The sequence below is a fragment of the Copadichromis virginalis genome, linkage group LG16 (assembly GCF_057382275.1).
Source record: "Copadichromis virginalis isolate Kocher_CV1m ecotype Utaka linkage group LG16, C_Virginalis_male_GT1.1, whole genome shotgun sequence".
Classification (NCBI taxonomy): domain Eukaryota; kingdom Metazoa; phylum Chordata; class Actinopteri; order Cichliformes; family Cichlidae; genus Copadichromis; species Copadichromis virginalis.
Window position 1 is genome coordinate 4,859,075 of NC_140633.1, and position 25,011 is coordinate 4,884,085.

General features: G+C 41.8%; 3 protein-coding genes across 4 annotated transcripts in view; all 3 read right to left on the bottom strand.

The window, feature by feature from the left end:
• The window catches only part of LOC146690116 (titin-like), a 218,377-nt gene that overhangs the window by 159,993 nt on the left and 33,373 nt on the right, over window positions 1–25,011 (bottom strand). For both annotated transcript variants that reach the window (XM_085434978.1, XM_085434981.1), the window contains exons 38-54: window positions 8,724–9,002; window positions 7,876–8,439; window positions 7,359–7,640; window positions 6,989–7,267; window positions 6,625–6,906; window positions 6,252–6,530; window positions 5,744–6,031; window positions 5,362–5,640; window positions 4,964–5,245; window positions 4,597–4,875; window positions 4,149–4,427; window positions 2,261–2,539; window positions 1,887–2,174; window positions 1,510–1,788; window positions 938–1,219; window positions 424–702; window positions 61–339 (exon numbers count right to left, since the gene is read on the bottom strand). In XM_085434978.1, the coding sequence (XP_085291104.1) occupies window positions 61–339; window positions 424–702; window positions 938–1,219; window positions 1,510–1,788; window positions 1,887–2,174; window positions 2,261–2,539; window positions 4,149–4,427; window positions 4,597–4,875; window positions 4,964–5,245; window positions 5,362–5,640; window positions 5,744–6,031; window positions 6,252–6,530; window positions 6,625–6,906; window positions 6,989–7,267; window positions 7,359–7,640; window positions 7,876–8,439; window positions 8,724–9,002 (5,058 nt within the window). The remainder of the gene's footprint in view (window positions 1–60; window positions 340–423; window positions 703–937; window positions 1,220–1,509; window positions 1,789–1,886; window positions 2,175–2,260; window positions 2,540–4,148; window positions 4,428–4,596; window positions 4,876–4,963; window positions 5,246–5,361; window positions 5,641–5,743; window positions 6,032–6,251; window positions 6,531–6,624; window positions 6,907–6,988; window positions 7,268–7,358; window positions 7,641–7,875; window positions 8,440–8,723; window positions 9,003–25,011) is intronic.
• Window positions 9,004–13,839, bottom strand: LOC146690118 (titin-like). Its single transcript, XM_085434650.1, has 2 exons — window positions 13,816–13,839; window positions 9,004–13,526 (listed from the first exon to the last, which is right to left on the bottom strand). Exons 1-2 carry the CDS (start codon window positions 13,837–13,839, stop codon window positions 9,546–9,548), a joined length of 4,005 nt encoding a protein of 1,334 aa, XP_085290776.1. The 3' UTR covers window positions 9,004–9,545.
• Window positions 14,698–24,901, bottom strand: LOC146690119 (uncharacterized). The gene is made up of 2 exons (XM_085434982.1): window positions 24,243–24,901; window positions 14,698–24,106 (listed from the first exon to the last, which is right to left on the bottom strand). Exon 2 carries the CDS (start codon window positions 23,931–23,933, stop codon window positions 16,020–16,022), a length of 7,914 nt encoding a protein of 2,637 aa, XP_085291108.1. The 5' UTR covers window positions 23,934–24,106; window positions 24,243–24,901; the 3' UTR covers window positions 14,698–16,019.

Below are 25,011 nucleotides of genomic sequence, written 5' to 3' on the forward strand. Positions count from 1 at the left end.
AACAATTCAGAACGTTTCTGAGCCAGAGTGTAAAAAGATTTTATAGCTGCAACTAGTTACCTTGCACTGTGAGGGCGGCAAAACACTTATCCTGCCCAGCCTCATTTACCACCTGGCAGGTGTATTTGCCACTGTGTATCGCCTCACAGGCAGGGATCCGGAGTGTAGCCACATTGCTTTCAAATGTTCTCTGAATCTTTGGATCCTCCAATATCCAATTCTCATCTTTTTTCCACTGTACAGAGGTGATGGGAGAGCCTTTCACAATGCACTGAAACTCTGCCATTTTACCCAGAACAGTAGCAGTGTTCTCAATTGTCTTGATGAATGTTGGTGGTTCTATTAGGAAAGAATGAAATATTAAAGTTTAAAGACCTCACCTCAAATGAAAATATGCAGAATTATTCTTCTGCTTAGACCAACCTTTGAGGCTTAGTGTAGTCTTACAAGTACAGCTTTCCACCTCGTTAGCAACAGTGCATTGATATTCACCAATATCTACAGCATCACATTTGTGCACTTCAAGACACACAGTGTCATTTAACTGAGAGAAGGCATGTTTAGCACTGGGTTTGAGCTCCTTTCCATCTTTGTGCCATGTTATCTCAAAGGGACCCGTCCCAGCAACTTGACACTCTAACATGGCAGTGGAGCCCTTCACAACATCAGCTCGAGCCAGTTCTCTAATAAATGATGGCGGTTCTGAAATGAGGGAGAGCAAACGGTCATGAACCTATTCTACTCCAGCAGGTCCATACTTGCTGGTCCAGAGGTTTACAGTTCATATAGGTAAAAATATTGGATAGCCCTGTTGTTTATTTTATGTTTAACTTAAATCAGATCAGTCTAGCTCTTTGTTTGAGGGAAACCACTGCTTTGAATTCAATGGTGTTGTAATTCTAGCACAATGAACATCGTGTACTTTGATTCAACACACCTTTGACCTTCAACTCCATGCTGCAGCTCTCACTGCCAGCTTCATTACGAGCTTCGCAGTAGTAAAGCCCACTATGTTTAACTTCAGCCCCACAGACTTCCAGTGTTGCCACAGAGTTGACAAAGGCCATCTTATAGTGATCAGTGGGGCTGATTTCAGAGCCTTCTTTGAACCAGTAGATGTCAATCTCAGGTGTGCCGGTCACCTGGCACTCAAAAACCTTACTCTGACCAGGACAAACTACAGACACACGGGCTGGGATCTGTGTAAACTTTGGAGGCACTAAGGAATAAAAGAGAGTGACTGATAAACCATCAGATGAACAACATGGGGGACACATTCACAAAGTGCATGTTTCCATCCAAGTGTTGATAACATTTTAAGCAAACTCATAGCAAGTTTTGGGAACTTGCAAGGGGGGTGTTTTGGAAAATTTAGGTACGAATTATCAGTCGAAAGTGGAGATTTAATGTGAATCAAAGGGAAAAGGTCAAATATAATGTGAGAAAAATGTCTCCAACAGATGGCTGGAGGCATACTTGGCAACTCAGTTTCACATAAAGATTAATAACCTTTGACAAAGAGTGTTGCTTGGCATGAAGCGGAGCCAACATCGTTCTGTATTTGGCAGACATAGTCTCCAGAATCTGTGGTTTTTGCGAAGAAGAGTTCCAGTGTGCTCGAGGTGTTATCTTTGATCACTGACCAGTCAGCACTGGACAGGATCTCTTTACTGCTTTTAAACCATTTGGTGGTGAGTGGTGGTGTGCCAGAGAACAGTACACTAAATTGGACTTTTGAGCCAGGCAAAACATTTATGGATTCAGGTTTTTCAAGAATGCACGGGGATTCTGAAAGACAGAGACAAAGCAATTCTGGGTAAAAATGCGTCTAACTATATTTCTTTGTACACATCCATCTGCTCAATGGTACAAAAATGTGTTCAGACCTTTCACAAATAAGACTCCAGAGCACTGGACCGTTCCTGCTTTATTTGTAGCAATGCAGGTATAATTGCCACTGTCTTTAGTGTCAAGATTGGAGATTTCTAGAAACGGAACATTTTCAAAGAATGTGCATTTGTGTTTGTCATCGGTCTGGATCTCTTTCTCATCTTTGTACCACTGTATGGTTATTGGAAGAGAACCAGACACGAGACACTCCAGATGCGCAAATGATCCTTTGACACCCTCTGTCTGTTTCAGTTTTCTTGTAAAAGATGGAGGAATTATTTGATCTAACATGGACAAAAGAAAAAGGCGAGTGAGAAACAAAGCAAGATTAAATTAAACAAAACTAAGGTGACAGACATTAAGAACAGACCGAGAATGGTGAGTGTGGCATCACACGAACTTTGTCCAACATCGTTTGAAACCTCAAAGACATATTCACCACCATCACTTTTCTGAGTTTTAATAATCTTCAACACAGAACTGGTATCTTTGCTCTGTACTTTATATCTCTGGCCTGAGGTCAGCTCCTTGCCAGCCTTTAGCCATCTGACCTTCAGGGGTTTTGTGCCTGAGAACCTGGCTTCCAGAGTAGCCGGATCCCCCTGAGTCACACTGATAGACTTTACCTCTTCTGTGATTTTTGCTGGTTCTGGGGTGTCCCAAAAAAAGAAAAACAGTCAGCAAAGATCTTAAAGCTTCCTATATTACAACACATCAATTACAAACCTCAACCTGAGCCTCCAGAACACTAAAGATTCTACACTTTGGTTCTTGTCAGCTTACAAGGTCACATTCATGTAATTTCAAGCATGAATGAGTATAAAAGTCATCAATGTTTCAGTCAAATCTCATTGTCTTGAGTGAAACTTCCTGCTAATATATTCAGATTTTAGAAAGCCATGTGAAAAAAAGTACACCTTCATTCTAAGGTTCCACATATCAGGACATTCTCGCTTAACTCAGTTTACTGATGTTTGCCAGCATTTGTTTATGCATAACTTTCTTAATGTCCCACCAAACTATTTATATCAGATTCCTGTTTCTGCTTTACAGTAGAATCTGTGTGACAATCACTTTGAAGTCTCTGTGTGCCGAGTTTCTTTTTTGCTTTTATTGTCAGCGTTGTGTGTTCATTTCTGAAGGAAAGAGCGTATGTTTGCTCTCATTAGGACAGAAATGTGTGTTGGTGTGTGGAACTTTAGCCCGATTTTTATATTCTTAACTGGCATTAATGAGACATTTCAGGGCATTTTACGAGGCAACAAGAAAGTAATGGAAAGAGTTGTGTAACGAATGACTTTCTCCGGTGAGTAATTAAGTAATGTGATGTCTCTGATATGCTATTTAGTGACGAGAGCCAATGAGAGCGAAGCAAGAATCGAAGAGAATCAAATTGAAATGTGAAGAAGATTGATAAGTGATATCACTAAATTCTTATCTTCTGATTTCTGGACTTTGACTAAGCCTTTGCAATACCTTTATTTTCTTTTTCGGCCATGATGTTGTAGTTTTGCTGGTGTACTTGGGAATACTGACCCTTATTTACTAATATGTGCATGGAAATGTTCCTACTTTGTGCAAAAAGTCTACATGCAAAATCACAGATGATGATATAAGTAATTTTTAATTTAAGACCATTTAAAATAAGGAATACTGTTATATGTTTAGATTAAAAGGTAAAAGCCTGCATCCTTACCTTGAATATTTTATATGCTTTACATGTATTTTTTTTAATCTAATTGTAATTCTGAGCACTTTGTGTCTTATGGTGTTTGAAAAAAACTGACTGATGACCAATAATTACATTATAATCATTATAATAATAATTAATATTATTCAAAGTGTGACATGGACACTCTTGCAAAAGTTGCAATATGTTGCAGTAAGCTGCCATGCCAGCAGAGGGAGACATTTTTTGCAAGCCAACATAATGATCACAGGAACACGTTTACATTTAAATATATATTTGCTGCTTAAATTAATAATTTCTGCCAATTAGGGACCCTGTAATGCATTCATACCTTCCTTCCTGACTGCTATTTACCCCGGTAATTCCTATGGTAATTCCTAATTTTAAGACCTACTAAGGGCCAGTTACATTTTTATTATGTCCAAATATGTGGACTCTTAGAATTGAAGGAGGGTGCACTTCCCATTTCACAGGACTGCAAGAAAACAGTCAAGTTTATCAACCTGTGAAGGCATACAAAGATTTTAATAAGGGTGCAAACAAAGTTGAGTTTAATATCTTAACCAACCTTTGACTGTCAGCACAGCAGAGCATGTCTGGCTGCCAGCCTGATTCTGCACCTGGCAAGAGTATTTACCACAGTGACTGCTCTGTAAGTTGGTGATCTGCAGTAGAGCAGTCTTGTTCTCATATGTAATCTGAATGTTTTCAGCCTCTTTGAGCTCATGGTTGTCTTTTAGCCAGGCCACAGTTATGGGCTCAGAACCTTTCAGACTGCAAATCAGAGAAACCTCGCTGCCAGCCAATGAGCTGAGGTTCTCCAGCTTTCGAACAAATGATGGTGGTTCTGCAAAGAAAAATGTAAAAAGCTGAGCAATCTCAAGTAAATTCCTTCTGAACAAAAAGAGAACTGTGCTTGCTAAGATTTCAAAAATATGATACAGATTAAAATGCAGCCTTTTGAAATGTAAGGAGAAGAGCTTACGGCAGCTAACAACAAAAGCACCTAAACTAACCTTTTAGCGTTACGTGACAATCACAGGAGGCCCTTCCCACTTCATTCTCAACACTACACTGGTACAAACCAACATCTCCTGTTTCTACTACCAGAACCTGAAGTGCTAGCAGGTCATCTTTCACAGTAATCCTGTGTCTTTTGTCGTTCCGAATCAATTTGGAGTTTTTATGAAATGACACAGTAAAAGGAGCAGAACCAGAGACTTGGCACTCTAGCATCAGCTCAGAACCTTTCACCACGTCCCTGTGCTCCAAGCTACGCAGAAACAATGGCGGTTCTACAACAAAACAACAGACATGTAATATAAATAGTTACATCACCAAGAAAAGAAGAAGTAAAATCGTTAAAACTAACACTAAACCAACCTTTGACTATAACTGTGCAGGTGCAACGGTCACTTCCAGCCTCACTTGATGCCACACACACATAATCTCCAGTGTCCTCTACTGTACAATTAGCTATTTCTAGAGTTGCCATCAAGTCGATCAAGCTCATTGTGTATTTAGTACTGGCACTGATCTCCATTTCATCCTTGAACCATTTGAAACCGATGACTGGGCTGCCAGTTACTTTGCACTCCAGCCTGGCAGAGTCACCACTGGTGATGAGCTTGGTTGCCTCGGGTTTCCTCACAAACACGGGAGGTTCTGATAGAAGAGGTTAATATTCAGTATGAGACAGAAGAGATTTATGGTTAATATCATATCAGTGGCATAATCTGAAGTCAGGTTTATGAAGTTGCACATGATACTAAAGACTGCACCTTTCACAAAGAGGACTACCGTGCAGTCTACCTTCCCAGCATCGTTGGATACTTCGCACGTGTATTTCGAGGTATCAGTGGGCTTTACAGAGTGAAGCTCCAAAGAGCTTGAAGAGGCATCTTTTTTAATGAAATAAGTGCCTCCTGTAATTATGTCTTTTTCTTCCCTGAACCACTTCACAGTTAAAGGAGCTGTTCCAGTGAATGCTGTTCTTAAGGAAACTGTAGTTCCTGGAATAACATCCTGGTCGTGTGGTTTCACTGTGAACGCTGGCGGTTCTGGAGGCCAATAACACAAATTTACATTTTACGTTAGTATGAAATGATTCAGAGATTACACGTAAAAAAACCAAATGCATAAGATAAGCCAAGCCTTCGTGACCTTTCACATAGAGCGTGCCACTGGTTTCTTTAAAGCCAGCTGAGTTGGTGGCTCTGCATTTGTAAACACCAGAGTCAGCCTTTTCTAGCCACATGATTCTCAGTATAGCAGAGCTGTCTTTAAATTCAGGCTGGAATTTGTCTCCAGAAACAATCTCCTGGTCGTCTTTGAACCAAGTCACGGTCATGGGCTGTGACCCAGACACCTTGCAATCCATGGAGACAGGATTATCAATGTTACCGTCAACTCTTTTCAGCGACTTGGTGAAAGCTGGAGGCATTATCCGATCTGGACGTTAAAGAAGAAAAATCATTTATTTGCAGTTTCACACTGACAGGAACCACTGAGCAAAATCCAAAAGCAAATAACATTGTACACACAACATTTTAGGGCTATAGCATAATGCATTTCCCAAAATGTATGAATACAATGTGTTTTCCGTGTAAACACACACAGCTAAAACAAAGGTTTTAAGAAATTTCAGAAGTAGCTGAAACCAGCAGCCAACCTAAGACAGTGACTGAGCATGTGCACTGGTCTTTCCCGACTTTATTTGCCACTTCCATTTTATACTCTGAAGTATCTCCTTTTTCTGCAGTAAGAATTTTCAGGGTGGCAATATTATCCTTCAGAGTCATCTTATATTTACGGCCACTAATGATCTCCTTCCCATCTTTAAACCATTTCACTTTGAGATCTGGGCTTCCAGAGACCGTGCACTCCAATGCGGCTGAGTCCCCTGCCGTCACACTAATGGACTCTGCAGGTTCTACAATCCTGGCAGGTTCTGGGATAAGACAGTTTTTAAGACAAAGAGTTTAGACATAAAAACCTGTATTACAATATGTAAAGGCATCGCTGCATCAAAGATGCTATCTGACCTTGCACAGTCAAGATCGCTTCACACTTTTGTTGCCCAGCCTCGTTCTCCGCTTGGCATGAATACTTGCCACCATGGCTGATGGCAACTGTTGTTATCGACAAACTCACAACACCGTTCTCAAAAACCATCTTGATATTTGGATCATCATCTCTTAGCATCTTGGAGTCTTTCATCCATTTCACAGTGATGGGAGTTGAACCTTTAATCATTCCTTGTAGTTTTACTGTATTTCCCAAGACTGCTGTAACACTCTCAACCCTTTTTGAGAAAGTTGGTGGATCTACAGAAACACATTACAAGTTAAAAATGGACAGAATTAAATCTGATTCCGCAACTGCTGTGATGGGCTTGAGTTTACTAACCTTTAAGTTTAGCCATAGCCTTAGTGGTGACTTTTCCCACATCATTTGATATGACACACTGATAATCTCCAATATCTGTAGTGTCAAATGTTTGAATCTCCAGCCTTGCTATTGAGTCTTGGGAAATCAATTTATATTTCTGATCACTGGTGATGGGTTTCTTATTTTTTACCCAAGTGATTTCAAAAGGAGCTGTTCCTGTGACCTCGCACTCCAGGTGAGCAGCTGCTCCCTTCACTGCCTCTACTGTCTGCAGGTCTTTTCTAATGCACGGTGGCTCTATGCATCATAGGTAAAGTAAATGCAGTTAATGCCAAAGTTTGTTTTTTGTCTGAACTGAAGTGAATGTAAAGTAAATCCTTGGACAAACCTTTAACAGCTAAAAGAGTACTGCAGCTTTCACTCCCAGCATTATTTGACACCTCACAGGTGTATCTGCCACTGTCTGTGACCAGAAGGTTCATGATCTCCACAGTAGCAACTCCACTCTTGAAAGATATTTTATATTTGTCTCCATTATTCAGCTCTCTTTCATTCCAGAACCAGTGGATGTGAAGTTCAGGCGATCCTTTGATTGTGCACTGTAAGCGTGCAGCTATGCCCTGTTTCCACGTGAGCTTAGATTCCATTTTCTTCACAAAGGCAGGGGGCTCTGAAAGAGTGTTTTGTTCAAAAACACTAAGACTTTTTATACATTGGTGAAATATAGAAAAAAGTCAACCAAGACATAAGAAAGCAAAAAAGAATGCAAAAAAGGCATAAGACAGCAGCACAGTATTAGTATCAGCTTGGAGCTAGCTAAAAACTCTTGTCAACATTGACCTCACTTCAGGTAAATGCATAGGTTTTCATCACAGCAAATGGAAAGATCACCGTTACGATCTTACCTTGAACTGTTACCACAGCCTCACAGGAGGAGCTGCCAGCCTCGTTTGCAGCTGTGCACACATATTTCCCAGAGTCCTTTAGTTTGGACTTGGGGATCTCCAGAACAGCGACCTTGTCCTCAAAGGACAGTTTACACTCCATACTCTGGTGGACTTTTTTGCCATCCCTGGTCCAGGTGACAGCCACACCAGTGTCCTCATTCACGTGGCACTCCAGCCTCAGTGGGTCATTAACAGCTGCAGATACTGGCTCAATGACCGTAACAAACCGGGGCTTGTCAATAACCTTGAGCTCTACTGCAAAAGTAGCTACACCAACACTGTTGGAAGCCTTGCACAGGTACACTCCCTGATCAGTCAGTTCAAGACTTTTAATGTGAAGGGAATACTTGTTCTTTTCACATTTTATGACATAGTTCCCTTCAGAGGAAATTGTTATGTTGTCCTTGTGCCAGACAACTTCCATAGGCGAGGATCCAGTAAGTGAGCACTGGAACACAGCTTGTTTTCCCACATATAAAGTCATTGGGTCTGGTTTTGATACAAATACTGGTGGGTACATCTCTATGGAGAGCAGGCAGAGCACACAAAAAGTTCAACAGGTTTAAAAAACCACCATTAAAAATAAACCTGTGCAACTCAGTGATCAATATGACATGGCAACATTTTGCTTCTTAATAGTGATATACTGCCAAATAATACAGCAGCTTAGCGCTATAAACTAAGCATACCTTCCACACTTGACCTTGATAATTCACAGTACAACACAGTGTTTGTATATAATTCTCTCTCTCTCAAACACATATATGCATAGCGATAATTTAAATGAGGTCCTTTTGGGATCTTACCGGTGACAATGAGCGAGGCAGTGCAGCTGTCTGTGCCGTGTTGATTTGAAGCTTTGCAGGTGTATTCTCCACTATCAGCTTTGACAGGGTTCAGGAGCTCTAAAGAGGAACTAGTGTGGTGGCTGACGATCCGATACTTTTCACTCTGTCTGATTTCGGTGCCAGATTTGTACCATTTGAACGTCACGTCCGGAGCTTCTTCAATCTCACATTCAAACTTGGTGTGACTGCCGACATTTATCTCCAGAGGTGTGATTTTCTGCCTAAAGACAGGGGGCACTGTTGCAGACACAGACAAAAAAAGCACATTTTAGTAATGAAATTTACTGCTACTCTTTAGGTAAAAACAAACAAACAAAAGATTAGGAAAAGGAATGGTGGAATGTACAATAATGGTGGATGGCAAGCCAAGGTGACTGTGGAGAAAAACAAAACCAAAAAAATGCCAGAACATTAGCCCCATGGTTTTACCAAAAGCAGCCTGAAAGAAGATGATATCAGTGTACGTGATTTTCTTGGTTTGTGAAAGATGAGGCAATCTGAAGCCCTTAAAACATGCAGAGAGACATTGTGGACGTGGAGAATGGCGACAGATCATGGGAAAACACGTTTAAAACAAAGCAGTCTGGTGCCACTTGCATGCCAATGTAAACATCCTAATGGCCAGATCATGACAAACATTATAGCAAGAAGCTTATGCACTTCAGAAATAAAATTACATTGCGACTGCGATGGTTCTGGCCTTTAAGGAAATACTGACCAAGATGATGTGGAAAAAAGAAGAGAGTGAGTTAGTACCATCCAGTGCCCTGCTTAGACTGCTCATGCCAAGCTATGAAATGAATAGAGGAACCAAGGTGACAAATGCATATATTCATGTGAAGACAAAGGTTTGGAATGATCCACTGAATGATTAGTTGCTGTCAAAGAAAATGAATTGGATGAATGAGTGAATGATACATAGATTTGTCCTGTTATCAAACCTCTTGAGACCACAGTGAGCCTTGAAGATGTTGTTGTCCTGCCGGCTTCATTCTCAGCCTCACAAACATATTCTCCTTGATGCCTCTCCTTGACAACTTTGTTGATAACCATTGTGTACGTGTCATGGTCTTTGGAACACTTGAACTCTTTGCCAGATTGCACCAATTGCCCATTGAAAAACCAGTTAACCTTTGTGACGTACTTAATGGTAGTGCTGAAGGTTACTCTACTATCTTCTTCTATCAGTATGTCATTGAGAGAATTAACAATTACAGGATATTCTCTCGGTTCTGGTCTGGATACTTCGATGCCCTCTTTGGAAATGCTGACATCCACTGCCTGCTCAGTGGTAGTAGAAGTGGTAATGATAGACACTTCTACATCTTTTTCTTGACTTGTAATGATTGTTGACCTCACCTCCTGTCTTGAAACTTGCTCTGACTGCTCAGAAGCTATGTGAGCTTCAGTTTGAAGTTTGATATGGGATGACCGTTTTACCTTTGTGTCCATGGATTCCTGCACTACAACCTGTTCCTCCAATGTAGCATGCTCAACTGCCATTTTAGACTCAGTTTGAAGTGATGCAGAATGAGATTTAACAGCAGTAAAATCCGCTGTGCTCTCTGTCACGCTCACAGTCTTTACCATGGATGACACTGTTTCGCTAGAGCGAGCTGAGGTGGCTTGTGCCCTCTGAGGTTTGTCTAGTTGCATAGTACCTTGCTGTTCTGAAGTAAGAACATGGGCCTCCTGATACACCATGGAGTGAAATGCTGCCTGAACCTCAGTCCTGAGGTCAGCTGTCTGAGGGTATTCACCCTCAAAAGCTAGAGTGATCTCCACAGGGGCACCTGTTGTTGTGATCAGATATGTGAACATGGCCCACTTGGGCTCTCTTTGAACCTTGACTTCCTGTACTTCTACAGCGTTTAGGTATCCTACAACTTCAGCCAGTAACACTGGCTGTTCACTGGCTACAGCAGACTGAAGAGCATCTCTGAGCTGACGCTGTATATTTGAAGTGGATGATTTAGGGATCTGGATCACAAATGTCATCTCTTTAGGCAGAGCTGTAATATCTTTAGATTCTGGTGCCAAAAGGGACAACTTTTGCTGTGCATTAACAGCAACTTTGGTGGTCTCAGACTTGGTGATCTCTTGAGAGAATTCACCTGTCAGCACTCGCTTCTCGTCCATCATTACTGACTGCCTGACTGACTGACCCTCTTGGATCTGAACAGCAAAGTCCTGTTCTGCTGCCTTTAGAAAGACGCTACTCTCAGTGGAGATCTCTTTCTCCTCAATCTGGATTGGCTCAGTGGGTACTTTTGGCTCTACTGTTGTCTGACATGTGACTCTGTCTATAGCTGTTAAATGATCTGTGTGGCCCTCCTCCAAAGCCTGTTCATCTGTCACAGAAGTGACATGCATCACGTTCCAGCGATCCTCCTTCTGTAGTAGAGCTCGCTGATGCTTGCACTCTGTGCTAACTGGTGTCTCTTTTGACAACTGCACAGGCTGGTAGCACAGTTGGAGGATACTTTGTGGCTTGGGCTCAGTTCGAGACTGAGACTGAACTCCAGACAAGGACAAATCCAGTTCTGAGTAAAAATCAGCTGTGAGCTCTGGTTTCTCTTCTGAAAGAGCTGCATGGCTTCTTGCCTTTTCTTGTTTCTGCATTGCCACCAGCTGGTCAGGCTTCTCAACTGTGAGAATGCCCTCTTTGGGTAGGACCTCCACAGGCTGGGTTGACTGGAGATGCAGCAGGGTAGGGGCCTCTTTCTGGTGCTCTATGGTTATAGTGTCTGCCTTGGAGTCAAACTCTGATGTAGCCTCACAAACTACTGTTCTCTGCTCATCCTGACTAACAGTATGTAGCAAAGTGGGACTCTTTCTGGTCCCTGCGTGCTCTGGTGTTGGTTTTTCATATGTTAGTCTTTTCTCAGATGGAAGGAGGTCCTGTTCTGTTATAACCTGCAGGTGTAACAACTGCTTTCCTTCTATCTGGGACTTAATGGACATGGCACTGTCTAGATTAGGAAGCAACTGTGTGGACTCACCCTGCAGCATTCGTGTCTCTTCAGCAGTTAGAGCTGCTTTCATCATCGTATCTTTACAGGTATGGGCTGCTTCCTCAGCAGGCCTCTGAATAGAGAATTCTGACTCCTTGCAAAGAGTTTGCTTAGACTCGTTCACTAAAGCTGTGACAGGTGGCTTATGTTCTTTTCTAATTGCAGACTTAACAGCAGATTCTGCTGTTGCTAACTCAGTTGTGTGACCCTCTGCAAGCACCTGCTTTTCTGTGGACTGGGCCGAATATAAAATCTTAATACCTTCCTTAACCTTATAACCCATCTCTTCCTGTGGTTTGGGGATCTCTTGAGACTCCTCCTTCAGGATTGACAGTTGTGTTTTCACTTGATGACCACTGACTAGATGTTTAGGTTCTGAAGTGATTTTAACAGTAGCAGACTTCCTGTCACCCAGTGGCTCTGTGCTAACAGCAGAAAGTGGTGTGAGCTCCTCGACAACTGCTAACTTCTGTTTTGACTTTTTTTCACTGACTGCCTGAAGCTCAATGAGATCTGGCCTTTGAATGTCATCACAGTGCTGCTCTGTGAGGTCCTGACTCTCTTCAACAGACGATGTGAATGCTGCCATGTGAAGCTGTTTCGCAGGAACAGCTGACACTTGGTCTGGGTGAGTAGGAACCACAGACACCCGTTCCTCTGTCTCATGTGCCTGAAGTATTGCTGCCTGGTGGGTAACCCTCTCACAGTACACGGTGGCAGTGGAGACATCTACTTCTCTAAGGGAGCTCACTTGCTCGCTGGGAATGATCTGCCGATCTTCTGTGCCGATGGTGTAAACCATCTGATCTGACTTAGCTTTATCCTGGCCTGGGAGGCTGACCTGGTACAAGCGTGACTCTGTTGCTTGTTCTGTCACTAAAACCTTGTAACTTTTCTTCTGAACGGCTGTCTCCTGTTTGTGAGAAGCAGAGACTGATTCTTTGAATACAACAAGCTCTGCACTACAAGCGGTCTCACCAAATTGGTTGGAGGCTTTACATGTGTATAAGCCACTGTCCTGTTGTTTGACATTCTTAATAATGATGAAACCAGATCCATCTGAATTGGTTCTAATGGTACAGTTTCTACTGGGCTGGATCTGGAAAGGCCCCTTGAACCACTTTATATCAGGGACCGGATCACCACTGACTTTGTAATTAAAAGAAGCCTCTGTTCCTTCTGAGCACCTCACGGGTTGTATCTGAAGTGTGAAACTAGCAGGCTGACCTGTGAGCTTAAACATCTTCTCAACCCATTTCTCTGCCTGGCTGGCTTCAGGCTTTTTCACCTCCAGGTATGTGGTGCATGTCGTCTGGCCAAATCTATTCGTGGCAGTGCACGAGTACTTGCCCTCATATTCAGACGTGACTTGGGTGATAACCAGTGTGTACTCATCCTTCTCCTCTATCAGCTTGTATACAGAAGAGCTCTTTACAACCTTTCCATTGTGAGACCATTGCACAGTTGGCTTTGGAAAGCCAGATACTCTAACTGTAAACCTGGCGGTTTCCCCCGTGTTTACAGCTGCTCCGGAGAGCTGAGTAAGGAAAACGGGCTTTTCTTTTTTTTTCTCTAAAGTGGAAGAGTAAAGTTTAGAATCTGGCTTGAGTTCAAGTGTTTTAGCTTTTTGTGGTAACTGGACACCAGTGTAGTAGGTTTCCTCTTGTTCTTCCACAGTGGTGATGGTGGTTTCCTCTGTCAGGAAATATTGAGCAGGACATTGGATAATAATATCCAAAGACAGCAGCTATGGTTTTAGCACTTCATTCACAAAATCAGATATTAGGACTGTCCTCATGTAAAACAAATCTCAGCAGAGAGGACCTTTGCAGTCAGTTGTTGAGTTCAATCCGTATTTTGCTTTGTAAAAGTGAAAGCAAACATATCTTTATATTTAAATTACAATAATGAAAGTCTTATAATAATGTCTCAGTTTAAAAACATTAAAATTTTGCTTTAGCTGCTGAAGTAATTATGAGGACAATCCTAGGACATGTGACAAAACTACAATAAGCACATTAACTATTAACAATTACATGAAACACAAACGCTCTGACCATTCTGGTTTGTTTTTGACTTCCGACCCATTTACAGTGTTAATTTATCAGATCACCACCTAGTGCAAGAATTGTGTCACAGCTGCCCTTAATTAGCAGAACTAGTATCAATTTTTTATAATTCTGAAATTTGTTTTATGTCTAAAATTTCTTCTACGTATATTCCGTATATATTTTATTTTCTTTGATAATTGATATTCTTTTTCTCTTTTAGCTTTTGTTTTTTAACCACTTATTCCACACTAAATTCTGCTCTGCATGGTGTGCACACAGTGAAGGTTGGGGAGGGCCTGGTTGCATTAAGAGATTTGATTGGGCAATGCAGTATCAGTAATGAAAATAAATGAATGGTCAAGTCAGTACTTGTACGGCTGGTTAGTAGCGGCCCTTTAATTGACCCATCGGCTCAAAAGTGCACGGCCCATTGGGAAAATACCCAATATTTCAGATTACCAGTTAAGCCCCAGTAATGCTTGATTAATGTCTGATTTCTCACGTAAGTCCAGTGTGCAGCTTGAATTTGGGAACAAAAATATTAACTCAGTGCATTGAATTCAGTAAGTTTTTTAAATACTTTCTTTGATTTTTATTGACAATTAGTCTGTATATAATTATCATCTGTTACATTCTTATTCATGACATATAAGGCAACTGTATTTCATGCATTTATATTTTCTTGAATATTTTTGTCTTTCATTCTGGAATGTTGCACAGAATAAAGACTGTTTGGTATGACTCCCAGAATCAGAAATTTTCAGCAAACTTTTCTACAAAACATCACTTTTAATGACTTAATTTTCTCTTTTAATGTTCATAGTGATAAATCATCCATTTGAAAGCTGGTTTAAAAAAGCAAGCTCAGACTGCATCAGAAATTTTATTATATAAACTGAGACAAACCAAGATGACAGCTGTACATATAAATGAAAGATTTCAACCTTAATATCAGAATCTTGCATTTTACTGGGTAAACATTCATACACCCCTAAAATTACACATATTTACAAGATGCCAAACTTATATTTTGTTTTTAAAAGGTTTTTCACAGTATTATCTATTTTTAAAATAAGTTATCAAGTTGCTCTTCTGTGACATTTAAAAATGCTTCAAAAAGCCATAAATTTCATTTAGAAACAGCAAGAACTTAGAATCACACAAAATCCACAAAAAGAAAAACTCTGCTAGAAAAACTTCTGTCTCATCCAAACTAAAGAGCTTCAAGTTTCCAAATTGATTTGTGATAAGATCACTGCTTAAAATGTGTTGTCTTAGCGTTGTTAGGGCTGGGACGAACTCACCGATGCACATCAGTAATATTTAGAAGATGATGTTTTATTTGTTAGTTATTCATAGGTGCTGCCTTTGAGCAAACACACAGGTTTTTGTATTTGTGATATTTGCCTGATAAAAAGAATTTGCCTAATACAAATAATAGTGTTGTTGCTATCATCTCCATTAGTGCAAATTTCTCTTAACACCAAAATAACAAAAAAAACCAGGCTGCTAACATTTTTAGATTTTGGATGCAACACTTTGTCACTGAATTGTAAAGACATTATGGCAATAATGTTGCTTTCAAAGAGTTACCGGAAAATAGAGAAACACATAAAGCCATGTTTTTTGAACAAAAGTGTAAAGTATCACATTACCGTCACTGACACGCTAAAAGAAACATTTACTACATACATACTCAGTTATTTGAGCGCTAGCTTTGTTCTTAGACATGTCCTATATGTATGACAGGTAACCATATTATTGTTAGCCACAATCCTAAACCAGTAAGAAAATTTTAAGAAACTAGTTAGTATGAAAACATTCTCTTTTCAGAGAAATATGACATTTTTATGCTCTCTATAAAAGCTCTCTATAAAAATAATGTTTCTCCTTCATCCAACCTCTATCCAGTCTTATCTGCAAACTTCTAGAAAACTTACGCCTCATGTACTATATATATATATATATATATATATATATATATATATATATATATATATATATATATATATAGTATAGTATAGATAAATTGCACAGACGGTCTCTTTGAATATAAGCTTTTCCTTCACACTCTGTTTTTCATTCATTCATCTTTTTCCTCCCCAAATCAAAATCTAATTCTACTGTGAAAGCAAAATTTAGATACAACACAAAATATGAATATATGACCTGTCCCAGCACCTTTACCCCTAAAACACCTTCAGCAGTGCTGCAGTTTCAATGCAGCCAGCTGTGTTTTGGATTATGCACTTGTATTCACCAGCATCACTCTGGGTCACGTTAGTAATGAGCAGATTGAAGTGGCCTGCAGTTTTCACCTGGATTATATACCTGCTATCTGTGATACGGTCTCCGTCTTTGTACCATTCAGCAGTGGGGTTTGGCTTACCATTAACCAGACACTGGAGAATGACAGGTGTCCCTACTGCTGCCGTTACATCAGTCAATGGTATGATACATTTCGGGGGTGTCTCAGTCACCTGAAACTGGAAGCTACACATATCACTGGACTTACCTTTAAATTCTATCTTTTCATCTTTTGCTGTGTCAGCAAATACATCAAAGTCAATGCTGACATATTTCTCTCCCTCTTCACTTGTTTTATTGTCAGTGTTGGCCACCAACCTGACTGCCCGCTGTGACTCATCAGCTTCTTGTTCAAAATCAAACTCCAGCTCAATTTCTGACACCTGTTCACCATCAAATGATGTGTTGCCAACCATCAAGTCAAACCTCTGGGGTTGGACTTTGGCACTGCCGAGGGACACAGCGGTCAGCTCCCTGCCCCTGGTCTTTCCCGAGAAATCCTTGGCACTTAACACCACTAGGGAAGCCCTACATAGAGTCTCTCCAACAATGTTGATTGCCCTGCAGGTATACACGCCACTATCCTGTGTTGTGACTTTGCAAATCTTCAGGAAATGATTGTCACTATCAGAAAAGTGCAAGTATTTTTTGTTATTTTGAGGAATTTTTCTATCACCTTTGAACCAGGATACGATGGGAGATGGAATTCCCATAAGTGAGCACTCAAACATTACAGTGGTGCCTTCTGGGTTTTCCATGTCACAGATTGGATTGATGAACCGTGGGGGCATCTCGGTGACCTCAAATGCTATTTTCAAGTCATCGTGCTCCTGGGTGACAAAGTCCACAGCACCCTCCTCATAAATACTTGGTAACACATTCAGAGATATGATCATACTCTTATTGTCAGCTGTGTATTCAGGTATGGTGATGATCTTCACCTGTTTCTCAAATTCTTTGACTTCATTTTCATCCAGCTCTACTTCAAGCAGAATCTCTTGAGGAGATGGTGAACGAGAAGAGTCATCTTCCTCCACATCAAATTTCATGACGTGCTGATGGGAGACAGCAGGTGGGACGGGTGTAAACCTTACTTCCTGTGATACAACGATCACTACAGCAACACTTCTGGCTTCGCCAACATAATTCACAGCTTCGCAAATATACTCCCCCTGATCAGCTCTAGTGACATTTTGAATTGTTAGTGAGATGCTGTCACCATCCCGCTCTATAGTAACTCTGTCATCCGCTACCAGCTGGGTTTTGTTGCGGAACCAATTCACCTGGGGGGAAGGTAGGCCAAACACCTCAGCATAAAATGTTAATGTGTCGTTCTCAAACACGTTTTTCTTCATGAGAGGTTTTAGGAAGGCCGGAGGGATCCCCTGCACTTTCTCCTGCAGGGTTGACAACCCCAAAGACCCTCTGGCCTGGCTGAGGATTTGATTTTCTTCCACATTCATTCCAGATAGAGTTTTTTCGATGCCCTCATCAGTAGGAGAGGTTAGGAATTGAACAGGTGAGAAGAACCTCTCACTTGAGTCTTCTGTTGATGGTCTTTTGTATTCTACAGGGGAGAATGGATATTCCTGAGGGGTCTTAAACCCACCAGATTCATCAGAACTTGGAGTATGAAAGAACACGGGAGACTTCGGAGTGTGAAAGGACTGTGCAATTGGTTGTGAGACTTCAGTAGAGGAGCCTGGGGTGTAGAACCTCTCAGCTACCTCAACTATGTCTTCACTCACAGTGCTGCCAATCTCTATGGACATCTCAGACTCAGGGGACAGCGGCCTCCCCCAGTCTGGAGGAGGACTATAGTAGTTGTACACTGCACCAAAAGTGACCTCCTCTTCCTCTATGGAGCCAGCTGCTGCTGCTCCCCCAGCTTGATCTGCTGAGTCTCTTTCCATACTATCTCCTTCCTTTCCACGGTCAGCAGCAGCTCTAGACCGACCAAGTGGGTTTGCTGTTGTGAGTACTTTAGGCTTGACAATAAATGTTTCTGGTTCTGACTTCAAGCGAACCTCAATTTTCTCATATTCACCCTTAATTTGTGTAGGAGACTCAATTAGATCATCAGCCACTGTGTTTTCTGATACTTCTCTCTTGTCATCCTGGGATTCTAGCATACTACCAAAAACACCGCTGTCAATAGATACTTCTGGGAACGAAATCAGCTCCTCATTATGAGCTTTGTCCTTAGTGGGCTCCTGTATGGAAATAAGCTTATCGCCAGAAAGTTCACCCTCCTTATGCACATACTCTAACATTAAATCAAATTCCTCTTCTAATCCTTTCACATCACGCTTCACATGTTTTTCTACTTCTTCTAAAACCCCCCCAACACTAGTATGGTCAGAATAATTTGCCGTACGTGAGATTTTAGCCTCACTTTCTACAGAGCAAACCCTTGGAACTGCACTTTGGCTTGCTGGTTTTAGAGATTTAGAAATTTGTTTGGGCTTAACAGTTCCTTCAGGTTGAGAAGAAAGTGTGGGAAGGCAGCTTCCTGCAGGTACTTTCTCAGACTCGAAAGCAATGTGGCTGCCAGTTTTGTCAAATGTTTCCCATCTAAATCTCTCCGCTTCACCCGCCTCAGTGTGTTGAGGGAGTAGGCCAAGTTCCTGTGACCCTGGTCTCACCACCTCTGGAGACTCCCGCATTTCCTCAAGAAACTGTTTAACTGCACCACAACTTACTCCTGAAATAACTTCCTTACTGACATCAGTGACCTGGGAGGTTTCAAAAGAGACGGGCTTGTTGGATTCTACTGGAGCATGAGAGGCTTTGTAAGAACTTTCACTTCTGGTTGTAGGTGAAGCAAGCTGAACACAGCTCTCTGTATGCATAGTATCAGGTTTATGTGGCATTACCTCTTCCTGCTGGTTAAGAGACATGGTAACAGACGGTATAAACTCCTCTGGGAACAGTGTTTTCTTTCTTTCCTCTTCCAGAGAAAGATTTTCCGTTAATCTAATTGGTGATGTTGATTCGAAAGTCTGTTTAATCTGAGAAACTTTAATTACAGCAGCAGAACCTTGCAGACCACAGCCGGATATAACCTGAGGCTCTCTAGAGAGACTGGGTCTGGATACAGTAGTTTTGACAGGCACGTCTGTTGGAGCTTGTGAACTCGGAGGTTTAACTTTTGGCAGCACAACACTATCCTGAGCTTTTTGGAAGATGTCAGGTTTCTTGAAATCCTCAGTTAAGCCATAAGGAGACTTCCTCTCTGTCTGCGATGGGGTGAAATCAACACCTGAAAACTTCTTAGGTTTTTCAACTTGATAGGAGACTTCAGAGATACTGGTTACCTCTCCCAACTTATTTCTAGCAACACATTTGTACAGTCCAGCATCAGGGTATGTAAAATTGCTGATATACAGCATGTACATTTTATCATGTATCTCAGTACTATATTTTCCAACAGTGGCTTCAAGGCAAATATGGTCATGATACCATGTGACGTCTGGAGCAGGTTCACCAGTTATAACACACTTCAAGACAGCTGTTTCGCCCTCGGAACAGGTTATATTCTCTAATTCAGTGACCACACAGGGAGCTTCACCAACCACATCAAATGAGAAAGTAAATTTGTGTCTGACGGTCTGGGATGCTGCTTCACTACTCGGTCCAGATGACATTCCCTCTGTAAAAACCTGAGGTTTGTCCACACGAATATCCTCAGCCATCTCAGGGATGGGGGTGGCAGCTGTAATTCGAATTTCCACGGGTGAGGTGCTAAAAGATTCGTCTGAGCTGCGGCGTTTAATGATCTCCATCCGAGGCACCTTTAACGTTACCTTTCCTGAATCAGTGTAGGTCTGAAACTGCTCCTCAATCAGACTCTCCTGGTTTTCCTCCTTCATTGGTGCTTGTATTTTTACCACATCCGGTGTGACTCCTGACACTTTTGGCACCTTTTTGTTAGAGATTTCAAGAGTAGCACTGCAGATGGATTTGCCATGTTTATTGGTTATGATACAGTCATATGTGCCCTCGTGATCTGTTGTTGGATAGAATATGGTGAGCTTTGAGTTGTTAGATTTCTGTATGATATCATAGTCAGGATTGTGGTCGAGTGGATGGCCGTCTTTGAGCCAGTTCACAGTAGGTGGAGGATCACCTTGGAACTGGCAGATAAACTCAGACATCTCGCCAACTTTTACTTTAAGTGAAGATATTTCTTTAACAAATACTGGATGTGAGCCTCCCAGACTTCCAAGATCTTTTATGTTTAACTCCACATTTTCAACTCTTCTCTCTTCCTTCTTTATAGCACCTATTTCAGTACTCATCTCCTTACCCTGTGTAGATCTCAGATTTCTCAAATCTCCACTTCTTTCATCCCTCTGTTGTTTCCATTCAGTGTTTTCTCTTGCAGTTCCCATCTCCTTTTCCATAGCTCTCTCTTCTCTTACTTCTGACTGGAAGTGTTGCCTGCTGGATTTATCAACATGCATAGCATGCTTCTCCCTTCTAAACCTCACCACTCCCTCTCTTTCTGAATCATCCTGTCGACTAAGGGATGGGGAGCTTCTCCTGACTGGGGAAGGCTCACGATGGCTTTCATAAGAGGCAGAGGTAAGTTCATATTCCTCATAAGGACGCCCAGTGAGCTGGGTTGGAGAGTATTTCTGGACTGATGAAGCCTGAGAGTCCTTTTGATATCTTACAGGGGCATCAGGTGCACCCACATGGTGTAGCAAACTAGCATCTGCAGCAGGGTGCCTGGCCATAGAAGCCTCAAAAGGAGGTGACAGGTCACACTTTGCAATGGGCTGAAAAACTGACGGTTTTTCTGTTGAAAATAAATGTGGAGGCGGGGGTTCACTGGGGTGGGCTTCATGAGACATGCCACTATGATGGGGCTCACAATAAGTCAGGGGCAGTTGGGGCCACTCAGACTCAAGCTCAGCTGTATCCTCTTGTTCTACTGCATCCTGTTGCCATTTTAATATGCGCTGAGCCAGTGCTTCTTCCTCACTTACAAAGTACTCACTGTCCCTCTGCAGCCTTGTCACACGGCCCTCTGTTGGCAGTTCACCAGCCAGAGGCCACTGCAGAGTTTCACCCTCCTGGTCTTGGAAACCAGCAGGAGCAGACTCACTAGAAACACATTTCTCTCTGACTGTGTTTGCCAATTCTAAAGCAGAGGCCTCTGCGAGATTTGTTCCTGCCTCAGTGGTCTTCCCTGCCTGGAAAGGTGAGTAACCTTGAAGTTCTGCAGTCTGCTCTTGTTCCATTAAAACATCCTGTTGCCACTTTCTTATTCGCTGAGTCAAAGCCTCCTCTTCACTAATAAACTTCTCACTCTCACTCTTCAGGTCTGAGATGTTTTCCCTCGACAGCTGGAGCTCCTTTTCTGCTCTCGTCTTCTCAAACAGCATCTTCTCTGCTCTAGCTTTTCTTTCAGATCTAGACTCATATTCAGCTTCTGCTGCTTTAGCTTTAAATCTCTGCAATTTTTGTTTCTCATGTTCCAGTTCTTCTACTTTTGTTTTCATTTGTCCTTTGACCAACTGGGCAGATGTTTCAAGCTGCTCTGCTACACCTTTGACTTTAGGTGCCATAGGCATTGGCACAGGAGCTATCTTTTTCTCCATTACTTCTTGTGGGGTGTGAATGTGCTTCTCACTCTCCTTGTACTGTGTGCCTGCTGGAATAGGCAGATCGGTTTCTGAGTTAAATGTCTCCTCTTCTGATATTCTCATGCCTTCCTGCCTGATCCCTAAGGGAAGGCGTTTCTCTTCGCATTCAGTTCCTCCAGTTTCTAGCTTCTTCTCATACGGAGCTCTAAAAAACTTGCCTGCAAACTGATCACATGGCTCAACCTGTTTTTCCCCTTTGCTGTCTGGTGTTTGTTTTTCACTAATAAATCTCTCTGAAATTCTGAATCTGTCCTCTGGCCTTGGTCTTGTTCTTGGTGACTTTTGGGACTTTTGCATCAGCGTCTGTGGTGCTGTGTCTTCTTCTAGCCCAATTGTCACTGTGGAAGCTTTTGTACCCACAGAGGCAGACCTTTCCACCTCTCTGCTTCTCATCTTTATTGTAGATGTGGGTGTTGATTGAGCCATTCCTTCAGGATTATCTTCCCATGCCTCTTTTTTGAGTGATTCATGAAAAGAGGAGTGCATGGCCTCAGTTTCCACAGTTGCTCTTTTCTCCTGCTGGTTGTAAATGTGCCCTGTGGGCTCTGTGGACTTTGCCTCAGGGACAATGGGCAGATCAGTTTCAGGATCATATGTCTCCTCTCCTGGCATCCTACTCCCTTGCTGCCATTTCCTGATCCTCAGGGCAAGGAGTTTCTCCTCACAAGCTATTCGTTCAGCTTCCAGGCTCTTCTCGTAACGAGCCCTCAAATCCTCCCCAGCAAATGCTTCTTTACACAGATCAGCTGTTTCTGTTGCTGCTGTGTCTTCTCTAAGAAACCTCTCTCTGGTAGATGTGACTGACTTTGGCATGGTTGACTGTATGAGTAATGTTGCTTCTTGAGAAGGCAGACTTTTAACACGTTCCCCACTTTCAGTGTACATTGTAGTTTCTGGGTAAACCGTTTTCTCACCGAGCGGTCCTTCAAGGTTGCATGCTGTCATCCCAACATTTGTAACCTGCACCTTATGGTCATCAACCACATCTGCTTGTATTTCAACAAAACCCTTGACTTTTTTATCCTCTAGTTTCTCTGAATGTTTGTCGTCTGATGTCTTTTCTGTTTCTGACACACTTGTACTGACCAGCTCACCTCTCATTAATTGGATGGCCCTGGTTCTCGACTGAGGCTCGAATGAATGTCTAACACAAGGCTCAGCGGGATCCCTGCTAGAGGTTTTACCTTGAAACTCCCTGTACGTCTCACCCAAATCAAAGGGTCGATTGAAATGCTGAACATCAGGCAGAGAAGCAGGCTTGACCCTAAGTCTCTCGACATAATCTGCATAGCTTGACTCGCTGGCGACAGATTCTAACTCAAACTCAGAGGACGACATGGTGGAAATAGAAAGCCTCTTTTTCTGTTTGACAGCTTTTTGGAGTGTAGTAAGTTTTGTTCTTACCTCATTGTGGAGACTCTCAGTGTCACTGAACCTCTCACTGTATCTGTCACTGCACCTGTCACTGAACTTATCACTGAACCTGGTGCCAGTGCGTCGGTCACAGTAGATGTCACTGAATCTGTCGTTGAAGCGCTCAGATCTGTCAAACATCGGGGTAGGAGACAGGGCACGCTCAGAGGCAGTTTCTAACCGCTTAGACTCCTTTTCTGGTTCCTTGTCTTCTGAATGGGAACCAGGCATGAAGTACACAGTACGCACAAGAGCACTCTTAGATCGAGATCTACCCTGATGGACCTTGGACATTTTGTCAAAAGGAGACCCGACATATCTGAGGTCAACCCTAAACTTCCTCTCTTTCCTCTGCTCTGCCATGGTATCGATGCTCTCGTGGGCTTTAGCAGTGCGTCTAATAAAGCCAAGATAGTTAGCAGACTGCTCTTCCCTCAGTGACACCAGAAGTGATGCTGTGGATTCTGCAGAACCCTCTATGTTTATTGCCATTACCTTATAACTGCCCGAGTCCTTTTCTTTGACACCATGAATAACTAGACTGGTAGTGTGAACATGCATTTTGCTGTCAGTGTAGATCCTGCGTCTATGCTCTTTAGGTATAGATCTGTTATTATGAAACCAGAGGATAGTAGGAGGAGGGCAGGCAATCAGTTTACATTTGAACTCTGCTGCCTCCCCTTCTAAGATGGACTGAAACTTAAGTTTCTTTGTGAAAGATGGTTTCATGTTTTCTGTCCATGAGCTGATGGATGAAGTCCTGCTGGAGCAACGATTGGCTGACACCAGGCCATGATCTATGAAATCCTCAGTGTCGGAGAAGGCTCCTCTAAGCTGCCAAGTGGCAGTGAGTTCTGTGCTGCAATGCACAGTTTCTTCTTTTCTTTGAGGACAGAACAGTTCTGCAAACAGAAATGGACAACTGTCAGACCAACACAGCTTCCAGGGGTAAAAACTGAAAAAAGGACTTGAATGAATCATTAATGGAAATATTAAATGCATGCAAGGACTCACAATGCCATAAGAAAATTCACTCACCATATTTGTTCGAATAAACGCAAGACTTGATTCTTTTTATTAGAAACCTGCAGGAAGTTTTGATCCTTCGTCTGTGGAAATTTCTTCAAAACATATATTATTTTGTTGTGATTAAAGAAGCATATTTTCAAGATGGACTGCTACCGTTTGCGTGTTTTAGTTCTTGAAACTTGTTTTATGCTAGAATATTTCTTACCTGACTTGCAGACAGAAGAATAAACGCCCTTTCTAATCCTTAAACTTAAACAGGGAATGAAAGATGCACACGTATGAGATGCAGAACTCTCTAAAAACAAATATTATATTCCAAAATTAACCAATGAAGCAGCAGAATTTGGTGAGACGGCGTTTATTCGAACTAATATAGGTTTACTGGGGTTATTTAGAAAGCAAACCACAGGAATCACATTCCACTATCTGCAAGCCAGGCTAAGAAATATTTTGCAGGAGGAAGGTATCAGTTCCAGATTCGGCAATCCTCCATGTCTTTAAAAAATACAGACCCGCGTTTTTCTGGGAAGAAAATCAGATGAACTTTCATGCCAAAGATAAATAAACTTTTGAATGCAAACTGCTCAAGTTCAACAAATTCTCACCTGAGGGAAACCACACAACATTATCAAAGTAAGACCAGATGGAATATGAAAGATAATTTAGAAAGTGTTTATACATATATATATATATATATATATATATATATATATGTATATATATATATATATATATATATATATATATATATATATATATATATATATATATATATATA